Source organism: Microcaecilia unicolor, chromosome 1, assembly GCF_901765095.1.
Source record: "Microcaecilia unicolor chromosome 1, aMicUni1.1, whole genome shotgun sequence".
Classification (NCBI taxonomy): Eukaryota; Metazoa; Chordata; class Amphibia; order Gymnophiona; family Siphonopidae; genus Microcaecilia; species Microcaecilia unicolor.
Window position 1 is genome coordinate 248,838,350 of NC_044031.1, and position 15,243 is coordinate 248,853,592.

General features: G+C 42.7%; 1 protein-coding gene across 2 annotated transcripts in view; it reads right to left on the reverse strand.

The window, feature by feature from the left end:
- Positions 1–15,243, reverse strand: part of TENT4A (terminal nucleotidyltransferase 4A) — a 145,357-nt gene that overhangs the window by 39,349 nt on the left and 90,765 nt on the right. For both annotated transcript variants that reach the window (XM_030205430.1, XM_030205420.1), the window contains exon 8: positions 5,248–5,374. In XM_030205430.1, coding sequence (XP_030061290.1) covers positions 5,248–5,374 — 127 coding nt within the window. The remainder of the gene's footprint in view (positions 1–5,247; positions 5,375–15,243) is intronic.

Sequence of the window (15,243 nt, forward strand, 5' to 3'; positions counted from 1 at the left end):
CTATGAGCCAGAACAATTATGTGCCTTTCTAGATAGGCATGAGATCAAGAATGATTGACCGATAGAAATGTATGCTGGATAATTTAAATATAGGACTACCACCTACATATATTTCCTTTTTATAATATAATACTGAACTTCACTTCCATGGATAAAACCTTGGTTCTCTCTATTTGTGGACTATTTGAATCCCAATATTTTTCTTTTTCTGTTATAAGTTCTTATTATGCTGTATATTTACTTAATATTGGATTATCCATCAAAGATTTATATCTTTGCATAAATGAAAATTAATAAAGAAATTAAACGATAATCGGCTTGCACGTTGCTCTGACCTGCAATGTGAGCTGCCGACAGAAACTGAAGATGTAGCTCGGCCCAATGGCAAATCTGTTTGGCCTGCGCAGCCAGTGCTCTGCACCGAGTGCCGCCTTGTCGATTTATGTAGGCCACTGCTGTCGTGTTGTCCGACATCACTCTGACAGCCAATCCTTCCAGGGTCACTTGAAAGGCCAGAAGCGCCTGAAACACCGCTTTCAACTCCAGACAGTTGATGGACCACTCTGACTCCTCGGGTGTCCATAGACCCTGGGCATGCTTCCCCTTGCAATGTGCGCCCCAGCCCTTCAGGCTGCCATCTGTCACTACTAGACACCAATCGGGGAGCTCCAGCGGCATTCCTCGCCGCAGCATGCTGTCCGAGAGCCACCACCCCATGCTGAGTCGGGCCGCAGGGAGCCAATAAAGTCTGCATTGATAATCCTGAGAAACTGGAGACCATCTCTGAAGTAGGGAATACTGTAGAGGTCTCAGGTACGCTCTCGCCCAGGGCACCTCTTCCAATGTGGCTGTCATCGATCCCAGCAGCTGGACAATGTCCCAAGCTCGCGGGCGGGGCATCATCAGGAGCAGACGGACCTGATTCTGAAGCTTGCACCGCCTTAGCTCGGGTAGGTATACATAGCCCGAGTCTGTGTCGAACCTGGCCCCCAAATATTCTAGAGACTGCGAGGGGGTCAGGTGACTTTTGGCCATATTGACGACCCAGCCTAGAGACTGAAGTACTGAGACCACTCTGGCTGTAGCTTGATAGCTCTCTGTTACAGAGTCTGCTCTGATGAGCCAGTCGTCTAGGTACGGGTGAACCCTGATACCTTCTCGCCTGAGCAAAGCAGGTACTACCACCATTACCTTCGAAAAGGTTCGGGGAGCTGTGGCGAGGCCAAAAGGCAAGGCCCGGAACTGGAAATGTTTTCCCAACACCGCAAACCTCAGAAACGTCTGGTGCGGGGGCCAAATTGGTATGTGCAAGTAAGCTTCTTTCAGGTCTAGAGACATGAGAAACTCTCCTGGCTGTATCGCAGCAATGACGGAGCGCAGGGTTTCCATGTGGAAATGCCGCACTCTCAGGGACTTGTTTAATTCTTTAAAGTCCAGAATAGGGCGAAAAGACCCACCTTTTCGCGGCACCACAAAGTAGATGGAGTATCGGCCGTAGCCGTGTTCGGCGGGAGGTACCGGGGACACGGCCCCTAACTGAATCAGACCTTGCAAAGTCTCCTCTACCGCCGCCCGTTTGGCGGCAGAACCGCATCGGGACTCCACAAACACGTCTCTTACTGGGGCATTGAATTCTATTCTGTAGCCATCTCTGATCAGGTCCAGAACCCACTGATCTGAGGAAATGTTGGCCCACTCCTCGGCAAAGAGGGAAAGACATCCTCCGATGACAGGAAGTGAGGAGGGGGCCGTCACACCATCATTGAGAGGGTCACCCCTGAACTCCAGGCCTAGAGCCGGTGGCTGAGGAACGCTTGTCCGAGCGAAAGGAGTTCATCTGCTGAAAAATGGGCACGAGCGCCCCGGGCGGTACCTTCTAGCTTCACGGAAGCGAGTCTATAAGAGGAGTGGACCGCCTGGCCCTTGGAGGAAGGCCTCGGCCTATCTTCGGGCAAGTGCTGGGGTTTAGGATCTCCCAGGCCTTTAACAATTTTCTCCAACTCCTCACCAAATAGAAGGCCTTGAAAGGGCAACTTCACCAACCTTTGCTTAGAGGCCATGTCCGCTGCCCAATGTTGTAGCCAAATAAGACGGTGACTTTCTGATTTTTTTTCTCCCACCTGCCACCCCCGTCTAGTTTAAATGTCCGTCCACATATTGATTTAATTTTTCACTTTAGCATGCCTTTTCCTGTCACAGAAAGATGTAAGTTTATCACTGCAGTTGTACTATTACTCCAGCTGCCTATATAACTAAAACCTTGTTGCCTATACCAGGCTTGGAGCTAAGTGTTAAAGCTGGTCGTGGAATGCAAACTTTCTTCTCCCTTACTATGAGCAGGTAGTCAACTCTATAGCTGTTTGGAAATTTGTAAGTCTCTTTGTACTGCTGATGTGCTATTTCTAATCAGTATATTTCCTCCTAGATGGATAACACTGGATTTATAATTGTTTTTTTTCTCTGATTTTATTCGCAATTTAGTTTGTGTTTCCGCTTGCTCAGGATCCCAGGAGACATCTGACCTTTTCTTATCCCTTGAACTGTGACTTCAAGTTGATTTCTCTAATAATGGAGTCCCCTAGTAGCAATTTTGTGTTTTGGCCTCTTTTGACACTGGATGCTGCTCCTTTTTTTTTTTTTTTTTTAACAAATGAGATCACTTCAGATTCTGTTCTTGGAAGCATTGTGTTTCCCAAGGCAGCATTTTCAGGGGTATCTTTTGGGGAAGTGGATGTTGAACAGAATGCACCCTGCTAGAGTCCGATCATTACTGGGCTGTTTGCGAGAGTGAGGATGGCTTGTTTTCAGGTTGAAACTGGAAAAGGGGAACTTTTTTTTTTTTTTTGCAGGAAGAAATCTGAGACAGATGGGGCAAGCTATACAGACCTAAATGGACTGTCATAGGATTAAGGCACCACTGCTAATGCATTGAATAATAGTCTTTTTGATTACTGGGTCTGAACAAAAAAGTTATATCAGAAAAGGAATACCTAGCAAGAGTCACTTAATTGAAGGCAAATAGACATGTGTTAGAAAAACTATATATGAAAACTCAACCCGCTCTCCCAAGAGCTAATCAAGTGACTACGGCCTGTAGACCTTACCGGGTTAAAAGCAATCTTCTATCTATAAATACCAATAGGAAAATATAGAGGAACCAGTGATTTTCAACAGTTCAGTAGTCAAAAATTTAGTAGTTCACAATTAAACTGCAGTACAGGGAGGAAAAAGACAGAAAAGCTAAATTAATTACCTGTAGCAGATGTTCTCTGAGACAGTAGATGTACATTCTCACATGTGGGTGACATCATCCACGAAGCCCGAAGCAGACACAGTCAAGTATACTGTCACTTTAAATATTTAAGGCAGTGCCCCCACTGTGCATGAACAGGTGCCTTCCCGCCCAACGCTAGAGCATGGACCAGCAGTATAGTACTAAAGCTAAGACGACAACCCCAAAGGGAGGCAGGAGGGATATGAGAATATATTCCTCCTAGCTTTGAAGAACACCTGCTACAGGTAACTGCTTTCTCCGAGAACAAGCAGGCATAATATTCTCACATGTGGGACTCAAAGCTACCAGGCTCACAACAAATTAATTTTCGGCAACTAAGTAGTTAGTGGGCCTGGTGGCAAAAAAGGGCCTGCGGGCGAAGTACGTAGTAAAGTCAAAAAAAAAAAAAGCACAAGAAGCTTCAAGAATAGGGGGGAGTCAAATCAATACTTTAAGCAGACTAGACAGTTTGTGTTTTGGCAAAGTCACCTGCGTCAGGAGTCTAGGCAAAAAACATGCAAATTGTAAACGCTCACAAACATACACCGACATAAATGAGGACACAAATAAAATATATAAATCAGTTCTTGTATACCAAATATTCAAAAATAATGATCTTTCAGATAAAAAAATGCAAATATGATACTTAAAGAATAAATATCAATAGATTGAGCTAAGTTACATAATTCATATAAATAAATGAATATAAAATAGGTGAATTGAATTACTGCAAGTGAAGCTGCACGGGCACATACTTTATGTAATGACAATCTTCAATATGATTAGTCATACAGTGGAAAAATAGAGTCTTTTTTGAAAAACTGAATGTTCATGCGTGAAACCAAACAACACAAAAAAACAGGAAGACATGGGGGGTGAGCCAACCACTGAAGAGAAGTGCAATAGCATGCTTGAAACAGCAATATGGGGAGAGTCATATTGGGAACCAGGGGAGAAAAGAAATACAATAGAATGCTTAAAGCAGCATCAAGGGCACATACTGTAAACATTTTGAACAAAGCATAATTAATGAAACATTATGAACCAGATGCAAGTATTAAAAAGGAGGAAAGCGAAATTAGATGGTGCCCAGAGTGGAATGAAAACTGTGCCTTGAAAACTGAAGTGCTAAGGAGCAGTAAAATGGTGCCTTGTGCAGAGTCTAATAAAAATAAATGAGTAATTTAACATTGGCTTGAAAAACGAAGTGATTGGATATTATAAGGCGCCTAAGAGGGAGGACAAAAAAAGGGCAAACAAACCCACAAGGAGGGCACAAAGCTCAAAAAGAAAGATACATGCACTCAGATGCTGTGAGCAGCCATGACCAACGCGTTCTCTCCTTATCGTAAATGGAGAGACCGATGGTCCCACATTCTCACAGCAGGCGGAAAGGCATTAGTACTTGCACAAAGAGTGCTGCCGAGTGCTCTTAAAGAGACAGTACGCTGAAAAAGAGTTCCACACCATGTGTTGTGGATGACATCATCCACATGTGAGAATAAACTGGTCTGCTGGTCCTCAGAGAATATTGTAAAGCAAATCTAAATATTTGTATTGTAGTAGCGGCATTCACCTAAACAGTGATTTCTAGATCAGAACTGGATAAAACAGGGAAGTGAGGTTAGGTAAACTGTTGAACTGTTGTAATATAAGCTTTAGTTTACAGCCACCAGGATTTAGAAGGTACCCTTCCAGTCCAAAATTGAGGCGAGGTATCGCAGCAATAGACTAAATACAAATAATCCTCTACCTTTTCCTCAGAAACCATACATTTATATCTTAAAACACTAGGTATCACAGATGCAAGATAGCTACAGCTTTTTCCCCAGGAACACATACTGAGGCATGGATATTATGTACACATTTCAACTGCCATATCTGCAACTGAAAAATATATGTTTATTAAAAAAAATAAAAAAACGAACAAAAACAAAAAAAACTTATAGAAGATTAGCTTGTTTTTCCATTACCTCTCATAATCTCTGTTTGGATATGATCTTGCGAGTGGAGATACTGCATGGCTAAGAACAAGGTAGGCATAATCAAAGACCTGTTGTACTTGCATAGCACCATATGAACTTCTGCCAACATCATTTCCTGTAATGGCACAACAATTTGGTTAGAACATGCAAACATATCTAGTCAGATGGATCATTTAACATGCTAGATTAATTCTAGAACTACAGAAACAGAAATTAGTAAAGATGATTTAATTAGAAGTTTTTACAAGAAGTTTTATATATTATGCAAAAATGTACAAAACAAAAATTACTGCAACTATATACGGAGTTTAAGCCACTATGGCATAAAGAAAAAAGTCTCATTTTCAAAGTGGAAAAAAAAAAAACCCCAAACAAACCTGTGGACTTGATTCCTTCTTTCCATATCAAGAACTTGAGACATTGTAGATGTTATCTGTTCAAGGTCCTATGCATTTCTTAGGAAAGAATTACCACTACCCTTCCCCTCTTAACACACACCTCTGAACCACTTGCAACTTTAATCAAAAGTCTTACCTCCCAGCTGTTCATATCTACCACCATAAGTTAAAATCCATAATATTCAAAAGATGCACTTATTTTTATCACAAGGTGACACCATTTTATTTTACCGATAAAGTCATGTGTTAGTTGATTTCTGCTCCATTTTTGCCCTCACTGAGATATTCTGCCCATCTCAAGCTGGAATATGATAAAATCCAATATATACCTATTTGTATTAAATAAGGCCCTGTTTCAGATTCACTCTGTTGTCTGGATCATCACTGGTTACATAACAACCCAGGCAGCACTTCATATTCCAAAGCTCTGGAAGGAGTACAGACCAACAGGAAACTCCTACATAATGCCCACTGACTTAAGGTAAAAAGAAAAATAGTAGCAAGACTATTATGGTAGTACAAAATAAAAGCAACAGCTACATAACACATTTTTGGTGGCCTCAGAACATGCCTTCTACCCAACAGAACCATCCTCTTCCTCCCACTTCTGCCGCCTATACCCCACATAGGGCAAGCCAAGTGACTTCTGAATTTGCAAACCTCCATTTAGTTGAAGGAGATTCATACCAGAGCTATCAGGCAGGGAGGAAGGGGACAAGTGATAGGTCTGCCATAAATGCTTTGCAGCTGTGTGCAGAAGCCTTTCCATTCCAACCTGCAATAGGGGCAGTTTGTGTTAGTACACATGTTCACCCTGCCGTGTACAACAGACTAAACATACAATATAAAAATTACATACATAACCTCCCACTGGTTGTCACATCAGACAAGCCAGCACTGATATCAAATGAATGGAACTGAAACCCTGATTCCATCCCTATGTTGAAACAGGTTCTATTGCATTTTTCCAACACAAGTAGAACTTTCATTACAAGGGAAGAAGGTGTGGGTCTGAGACAGCCAATATCAGGTTGGAAATCTTTTGAGAGTGACTAATTGAGAGAGTTTCTGCTATTTCAAATACGAGCTGTACCTAACATACTACTACTACTTATTTCTATTGCGCTACTAGACGTACGCAGGGCTGTACACTTGAACATGAAGAGACAGTCCATGCTCGACAGAGCTTACAATCTAATTAGGACAAACAGGGCAAACAAGAGATAAGGGAATATTAAAGTGAGGATGATAAAATAAGGGTTCTGAACAAGTTAAGAGTTAAAAGCTGCATCAAAAAGGTGGGCTTTTAGCTTAGATTTGAAGACTGCCAGAGATGGAGCTTGACGTACTGGCTCAGAAAGTCTATTCCAGGCATATGGTGCAGCAAGATAAAAGGAACGGAGTCTGGAGTTAGCAGTGGAGGAGAAGGGTGCAGATAAGAGAGATTTACCCAGTGAACGGAGTTCCTGGGGAGGAATGTAGGGAGAGATGAGAGTGGAGAGGTACTGAGGAGCTGCAGAGTGAATGCACTTATAGGTCAATAAGAGGAGTTTGAACTGTATGCGGAAACGGATAGGAAGCCAGTGAAGTGACTTGAGTAGAGGGCTAATATGAGCATAACGACACTGGCGGAATATTAGTCGTGCAGCAGAATTTTGAACAGATTGAAGAGGAGAGAGATGGCTCAGTGGGAGGCCTGTGATAAGCAAGTCGCAATAGTCTAAGCGAGAGGTGATAAAGAGTGTGGATGAGGGTTCTGGTAGTGTGCTCAGAAAGGAAAGGGCGAATTTTGGTGATATTAAGAAACGACAGGTTTTAGCAGTCTGCTGAATATGTGCAGAGAAGGAGAGGAAGGAGTCGAAGATGACCCCAAGGTTACGACCTGATGAGACAGGAAGGATGAGTGTTATCCACAGAAATAGAGAATGGGGGAAGAAGAGAGGTGGGTTTAAGGGAAAGATAAGAAGCTCAGTCTTGGTCATGTTTACTTTCAGATGGCGCTGAGACATCCAGGCAGCAATGTCAGACAGGCAGGCTGATACTTTGGCCTGGGTTTCGGCTGAGATTTCTGGTGTGGAGAGGTAGATCTGGGAGTCATCAGCATAAAGATGATACTGAAAACCATGGGATGAGATCAGAGTACCAAGGGAAGAAGTATAGATGGAGAAAAGAAAAGGTCCTAGGACAGATCCCTGAGGTACACCAACTGACAGTGGGATAGAAGTAGAGGAGGATCCACTAGAGTATACACTAAAGGTACGTTGGAAAAATAAGCAGAAAACCAGGAAAGAACAGAGCCCTGAAATCCAAGTGAGGACAGTGTATCAAGGAGTAGGCTGTGATCAACAGTGTCAACAGCAGCAGATAGATCGAGAAGGATGAGGATAAAATAGAGACCTTTGGATCTGACCAGGACCAGATCACTGGAGACTTTCGTAAGCGCTGTTTCAGTTGAATGGAGGGGGCGAAAGCCAGATTGAAGTGGATCAAGAATAGATTGAGATGAAAGAAAGTCAAGGCAACGGCAGTGAACAGCACGTTCAAGTATCTTGGATAGGAAAGGGAGGAGGAAAATGGGGCGATAGTTGAAAGGACAGGTAGGGTCCAATGAAGGTTTTTTAAGGAGTGGTGTGACTATGGCATGTTTGAAGGCATCAGGAACAGTCGCAGTGGACAGTGAAAGATTGAAGATATGACAGATAAAATGGATGACAGTAGGAGAGATAGTGTTAAGTAGATGGGTGGGAATAGGATCAGAGGAACAGGTAATTAGTTTCGAGGAGGAAATAAGATGTGTAGTTTCCTCTTCAGTGATTTCAGAAAAGGAAGAAAAGGAGGCAGGGGTTGGAGGGTTGAGAGAATGGACTAAGGGAAGGAGAGGTGGAAGTGACCTGGTTGAGAATTCAAGTTTAATCTTGTGAAACTTATCATGAAAGAACTCAGCCAGAGTCTGGGGGGAAAGTGAAGGGGGGGGTTGGAGGTGAAGGTACTTTGAGGAGAGAGTTCAGTGTGGCAAAGAAACATCGAGGGTTTCAGCCAAGAGAATTTGTCAACTGGATGTAATAGTCCTGTTTGACAAGTAAAAGAGCAGACTGGAAGGGGGTCAGCAAGAATTTGAAATGTATGAAGTCAGCATGGGCATGGGATTTCAGTCAAAGGCGTTCGGCAGAGCGGGAAGGAACGTAGCTAGCCGATTCTAGAGGTCAGCCAAGGCTGGGGTTTGGTACGGTTTACAGAACGGGTAATGGGAGGAGTGAGAGTATCCAGAACAGAGGAGAGAAGGGAAAATTAGGTTCTTACCTTGATAATTTTCTTTCCTTTTGTCACAGCAGATAAATCCATTAACTGATGGGTTGTATCCGCCAACCAGCAGATGGAGATAGAGAACACTGAAAGCACATGGTGTTCCTGGACGCCCAGCCCCCTCTGCCTTCAGTATATGAAATTTCCAAAGCAGAGTGAATAAGAAGGCAAAATAACAAACTTTCCTCATAGAGAACAAACGGCCCTGAACCGGAGCAATAACCAAAAAAAGGAGGGACGTTATCAACCTCCTGCCATAAAAACAGCATGTAGTAACTCTGATAGCTTGCAAGTACTCCTGATGAGGCACGATGTCTGTATGCAACATCTGTACAAAAACTAAAGTCAGACAGGGAGGGATCATGGATTCATCTGCTGTGACTAAAGGAAAGAAAATTATCAAGGTAAGAACCTAATTTTCCCTTGCTTGTCATCAACAGCAGATGAATTGTTAATAATAATGAACATGCTGCATAAATATAATGAGAAACCGTTGAACAGTATAAAGTTCCTATGGTCAGTGAAGTGCAAGTATTAAGGCAAAAGACCTACGAGTCACAAACCTGTGAAAACAATGAGGGAGTCATAGAATCAACCTTGAGCAGCCTGGTGTGAAGCAGAGACAGGAGGCTGTGTAAGGGGGGGCAGAAGGAATGTTGCTTGCAGACATTTGTAGATAAGGAATGTGAGAACAAGCTTCAAAGAAAAGGGTTGCTGACGTGCACACATTGGGTGCAGTATGAATGTAAGTGTATTTAAACTGAGGAGAAGATAGGTATCTTAAGCAAAGCAAAGCAAAGCTGAGCAAGCATATATCTCTGTATTACTGCTGAGCAAATATATATCTCTGTATTATTGCTAAAAATATATTGTGTAAGCAGACTTTGCTTCCAGTGTGGTGTTCCCACGCTGCCTCTGTCCGACGGAGGACAGTTGAAAAAATAAAAAAATTTTTGATTATTCTTTTTATAACAGGTGTCAGTTTCTTTGTTTACACAAATATACGGTGTAAATAAACAATTGGCGACCGCGGCAGGACGCGGCTGCCGTCGCTCGGATTAAGTTTTTGGATTGGTAATCGTGTGACTTTCTTTCCTATGATCTCCAGAAATGGCCAGCCTGGATTGAGTAGGTTATAGACTGTCAATCAGCTGAACCGTGAGTATATCTTGAAGCAAAGTCTTTTGAAAAATTGCTTTTTTATTTTTATTCTTGTATCTTTCATTATTTATATTATTGCTTGCTGTGTATTTTGCTAGCTTAGGCATTGTTTGTTATTACATCATGAGACCTTTTCAGTCTAAGAAGGAACTATCCCCTCAACCCGCTGCAGAGGGTCAGGGAGAAACATCTATCACTCCTTATGTTTTGTATGTGGATAGCCGAAAGAATTGCTCACCCCTTGTGCATGTTAAGGATACTTTTCCCTTTGAGGCACCCGTTATTCAAAAGGTCTGTGAGAAATGGGCAGGATATGCAACTAAAGACCCATTCCTGGCATGGCCAGGCACGGGTTCTTTTGCTCGTCCCCAAATATTGTCAGTTCAAAAGTACATTCAACAGCACAAAAAGGGTAAATCCCTTCAGAAACATCTGCATGTCCTTAATCTCTTTATGGTAACAGCAGATTTGTTTCACTCTGATAAAATGAAAATAGATACACAAGCACGTGAAACCGCACGCATGCAGGCAAACGAGGACAGCCATAAGCTGCCCCCACCTTATCAAAGTTCGCTGACTACACAATTAACTTGTCCCAACCTGAATAGAAATCCTAAGGATCTGTCAGATCCTAAACCAGCGTTCGGTTATTGTTCTGTCTTTGATGATCCCCCTGCACCTGCGGGTGATGACTCTTTGCCTTCCCTCACCCTACAATCCACTCCTAAAATGTCTTTGTATCCATCGACTAAAGGATTGGAAAATTTCCAATATGAACCGCAATCTGAGGATGAACCCTCATATGCTGTTTCAGGGATTTTGAATATTAAAACACTGGACGGTCAAGGTGGCCCTTCTAAAAATCCTTTTTTGACCCCTACCAAAGGTGCAGAAGGTGCTACTAGCACCGCTGTCACTCCAGCGCCATTGCCCACTTCTTCGTCATCTAGTCATACTCTGTACTCCCCTCTGCTGCAGCATATTCAACGTATATATGTAGAGACCCACAGATCTCATTACGGATACAAATGGTGGGATGAGGTTGCCGCTGAAATTGCCACACACGGTCTCCAAGTACCTTTTTTGTCAAATGGTCCTAATAATCTCTCAGATTTGTTCCAGTTAGAAAATGTCATAAGGACCCATTTGCGGCTAGTCTCTGGTTACAAATTCTATATAGAGGGTCTTACAATGGCTAAGGATTGCTTACAAGATAATCCTTTAAAGATTACTGCTCCAATTTTGGTTAAACATGACAATAGGGGAGCACCATTGGACACATATAAACCATATACTCCTATCGACATCAGTACAATTGTTACAAAACTTCCTAGTATTCAGAAGGGCAGCCGTATATGGCTTGAGGCGGTGGATCAAAATACATTAGGTGCTCGATTAGCTATTGGTGATTTCAAAGCTTTATGCGCTGCCTCTGGCGTAAGTCTCTCGCAATTGGCACAAGCAGCCCGAATGCCAATGCTGCCTTTTCCTAATGCGCATGGAGACCCATTTGCTGGTCGCGCCCGCAATAGATTAAGTGCCGCTCTGGACATTTTATATCCCACCCCGGTTAATTTTTCATCTATAACATCATTAAAATGGGACCCCAAAGAACCATTCACAGCACATCTGACAAAATGCTTATCATTATACAAGGCTCAGACAAGACAGGATGGTGATATACAGCCCGGATGCGCTGTTTTCATGCATCTTTTCTACCACACATTACCCACAAATATGAGATCCAATTTAGATGGTGTAGTTGCTCTTATGACAAAGCCATGGCCTGAGATTCGTGCTACTTTACTACATTTCAGCACAATTCATTGTAAGGTTGTTGAGGGCCCACAAAAAGACCAACAGGAACTGGCAACAAAATTACTTACTCTGCAGATCAAAGATCTAGAACAGAAGCACCTCGCTGATCCCAGCCCAGATCAGAAGGTCGCCAAAACACAGGGAACTATGCAAGACAATCAAACTTTTTGGGTTTCTACTGCTCTCATAGTCCCCCGAGGCAGAGGTATGCGTCGAGGTCAGGTAACTAGGGGTCGCCCATATGGCCGCCCCTCACCCGATCGTAGACAGATACAATGTTGGAATTGTGGCCTGTTTGGACATTTTGCTTCCGAATGCCGTAAGCCCCCACAACAGCAGTATAATTATCCAAATGTATCTCCTGATCAACAGCCCCCTCGCAATACACGTCCACAAGCTTTTCCTACCTGGCAGCCTCCGGCTGGCCAAGATCAAGGGCCAGCGGACCAGGGTACATATTGACTATCACAGCAGCAGCAGGGTCCTATTATCTTTTTAGGTAAAGCTGAACCATATATCACATTGGCTGTAGGTCCTAAGCAAGTTCCTATTAAATTCTTATTGGACACCGGAGCCACTACATCTGTCCTTAGCTATCGGCCTGATGGAATTCAGGTTTCTAAATCTGAAAGTGCTACCATTGGTTTTGATGGCCAATCCCGTAAAAGTATAATGACCACTGAGACGTCCGTAATTCTAAATTTACAGAATCATGAATCTCGCCAAGCCTTTACTGAATTCATTCTCGCCCCGCATTGCCCTGTAAATTTGTGTGGTAGAGATTTACTACAACAGTTAAATTTGAATTTGTCTTTTACTCCACCTTCCCTTCTTACAATGGTCCAGCAAATCGCAGATCCCCTTGACACTTTGCCCCAATCAATATGGAGTACTGATCAAAACCCTTATGGTCTTGCAAAGAATGCTTCAGCACATCACATTATATTAAAGGACCCTGAACAGGGAGGTCCTACTGTAGCGCCATACCCTGTCCGCCGTTCTTTAATGGAGAAAGCACAACATCATATTCACAATTTACTTTTTCACCAAATTATTGAACCTTCTTTGTCCCCTTATAACACGCCACTTTTTCCAGTGCCCAAGAATGAGACTGATGTTCGTATAGTACATGACTTACGAGCACTTAACGATTTGATTAAACCTTCTTTTCCGGTTTGTGCAAACCCTGCCACTCTTCTACAAAGTCAGCCTATACATGCTTTTAATTCTGTCATAGATTTATCTAATGCATTCTTTTCTATCCCTTTACATGATGATTCTCGTGATCTTACCTCCTTTGTTTTTCAAAATCAAGCATACCGCTAGACGCGTATGCCTCAGGGTTTTACTGATAGCCCTACTGTCTTTTCAAAACAGCTCATGTCTGATCTCACTGACTTCATTTCACTTTTACCTTCAAATGTTTCCCTGTTTGTCTATGTTGATGACATTTTATTATCTGCGCCAACTCGAGAATTGGGTATCAAATATACACTTGATCTTTTTCTTTTACTGTATTCTCTCGGGTATAAGTGCAACAGATCTAAATGTCAGCTAGCCTCTCCAGTAGTTACTTTCCTCGGTCAACAAATTGGCAAAGATAGACACATGTTAGACAAAGAATTGTTAACTAATGTACAGGCTGTCACAATGCCCACTTGTCTCAAATCCCTAAGATCCATTCTTGGTTTACTAAACTATTGCAGACATTGGATACCAAATTATTCAGCACAAATTATGCCTCTTTACTCTTATCTCCAAGTACCTGCCGGTTCCTGTTCACATACCCCAATTGTTCTTACCCCTGAACACCAATCTCTGTTATCCTCCATCATTGCCAATATTTCTGCTTGTGATCCCTTATCCACTGTTGATCCGTCTCAGCCCGTGCATGTCTGGGTTACTGACCATACAGATACTTGGGCTGCTTTTATCAATCAAGAAAATGATCTGACTTTCCCAGTATGCTTTTTGTCAGGGACTTTCTCAGCAGTTGAAGAGAGGCTGAGAAGGCTAGGGCTTTTCAGCTTGGAAAAGAGACGGCTGAGGGGAGATATGATAGAAGTGTATAAAATAATGAGTGGAATGGATCGGGTGGATGTGAAGCGACTGTTCACGCTATCCAAAAATACTAGGACTAGAGGGCATGAGTTGAAGCTACAGTGTGGTAAATTTAAAACGAATCGGAGAAAATTTTTCTTCACCCAACGTGTAATTAGACTCTGGAATTCGTTGCCGGAGAACGTGGTACGGGCGGTTAGCTTGACGGAGTTTAAAAAGGGGTTAGATAGATTCCTAAAGGACAAGTCCATAGACCGCTATTAAATGGACTTGGAAAAATTCCGCATTTTTAGGTATAACTTGTCTGGAATGTTTTTACGTTTGGGGAGCGTGCCAGGTGCCCTTGACCTGGATTGGCCACTGTCGGTGACAGGATGCTGGGCTAGATGGACCTTTGGTCTTTCCCAGTATGGCACTACTTATGTACTTATGTACTTATGAAAGGGGTTTTCCTCCCTTTTCCAAACATCTAGTTGCGGTTTGTGCTGCAATTTCCAAATGGAGATCTATTATGCCACATTCATCCATCATTCTTCACACTCAACATTCAGTTCATCATATGATGTCTGCTAGTCAGGCCGCACTCACTAGTACCCGGTATGGAAAATATCAGGCTATTTTACTAGGTCAAGATATTACTACAAAACCAGTCACAGAGCAACAGTCCAAACAATTAGCATTGTTGTTTCCCCCCTCAGTACTGTCAACTCATCCCGACTGTAAGCCACCGTGGCTCACTTTACAGTTTACCCCGGTGGAGGGAGGATTTATATGGTTTACAGATGGTGCCAGCCATGAAGGTATTTCTGCACTTGCAGCATTACAAGTCAACACTGATTTAAAAATAATACAGAAACACCAACTATTGTGACCACATCAGCACACAGCACAGCATGCAGAATTACTAGCAGTTATAACCGCCATACAACACACGCCGCGGCAAACGTCAGCTACAATATATTCTGACAGTTCTTATGTTATTAGCTCATTGCAGTACCATCTCCTGAAATGGCAACGTAGAGGTTTTATTACATCTAATGGTAAAACTTTACAGCACCTCCGTTATTGGGAATTGCTTTTTGATTTACTTCAGGCTCGTGAGGCTTTAGGGGTTAAGACAGCTTTTATTTGGGTCCCCGCACATACAGGTGCTAACAGTTTTGAAGCCCGTGGTAATCAGCTTGCTGATACAGCGGCTACGGAAGTTGTTAGTTCTCAGGCTATTCCCTTATGCATGGTTGTT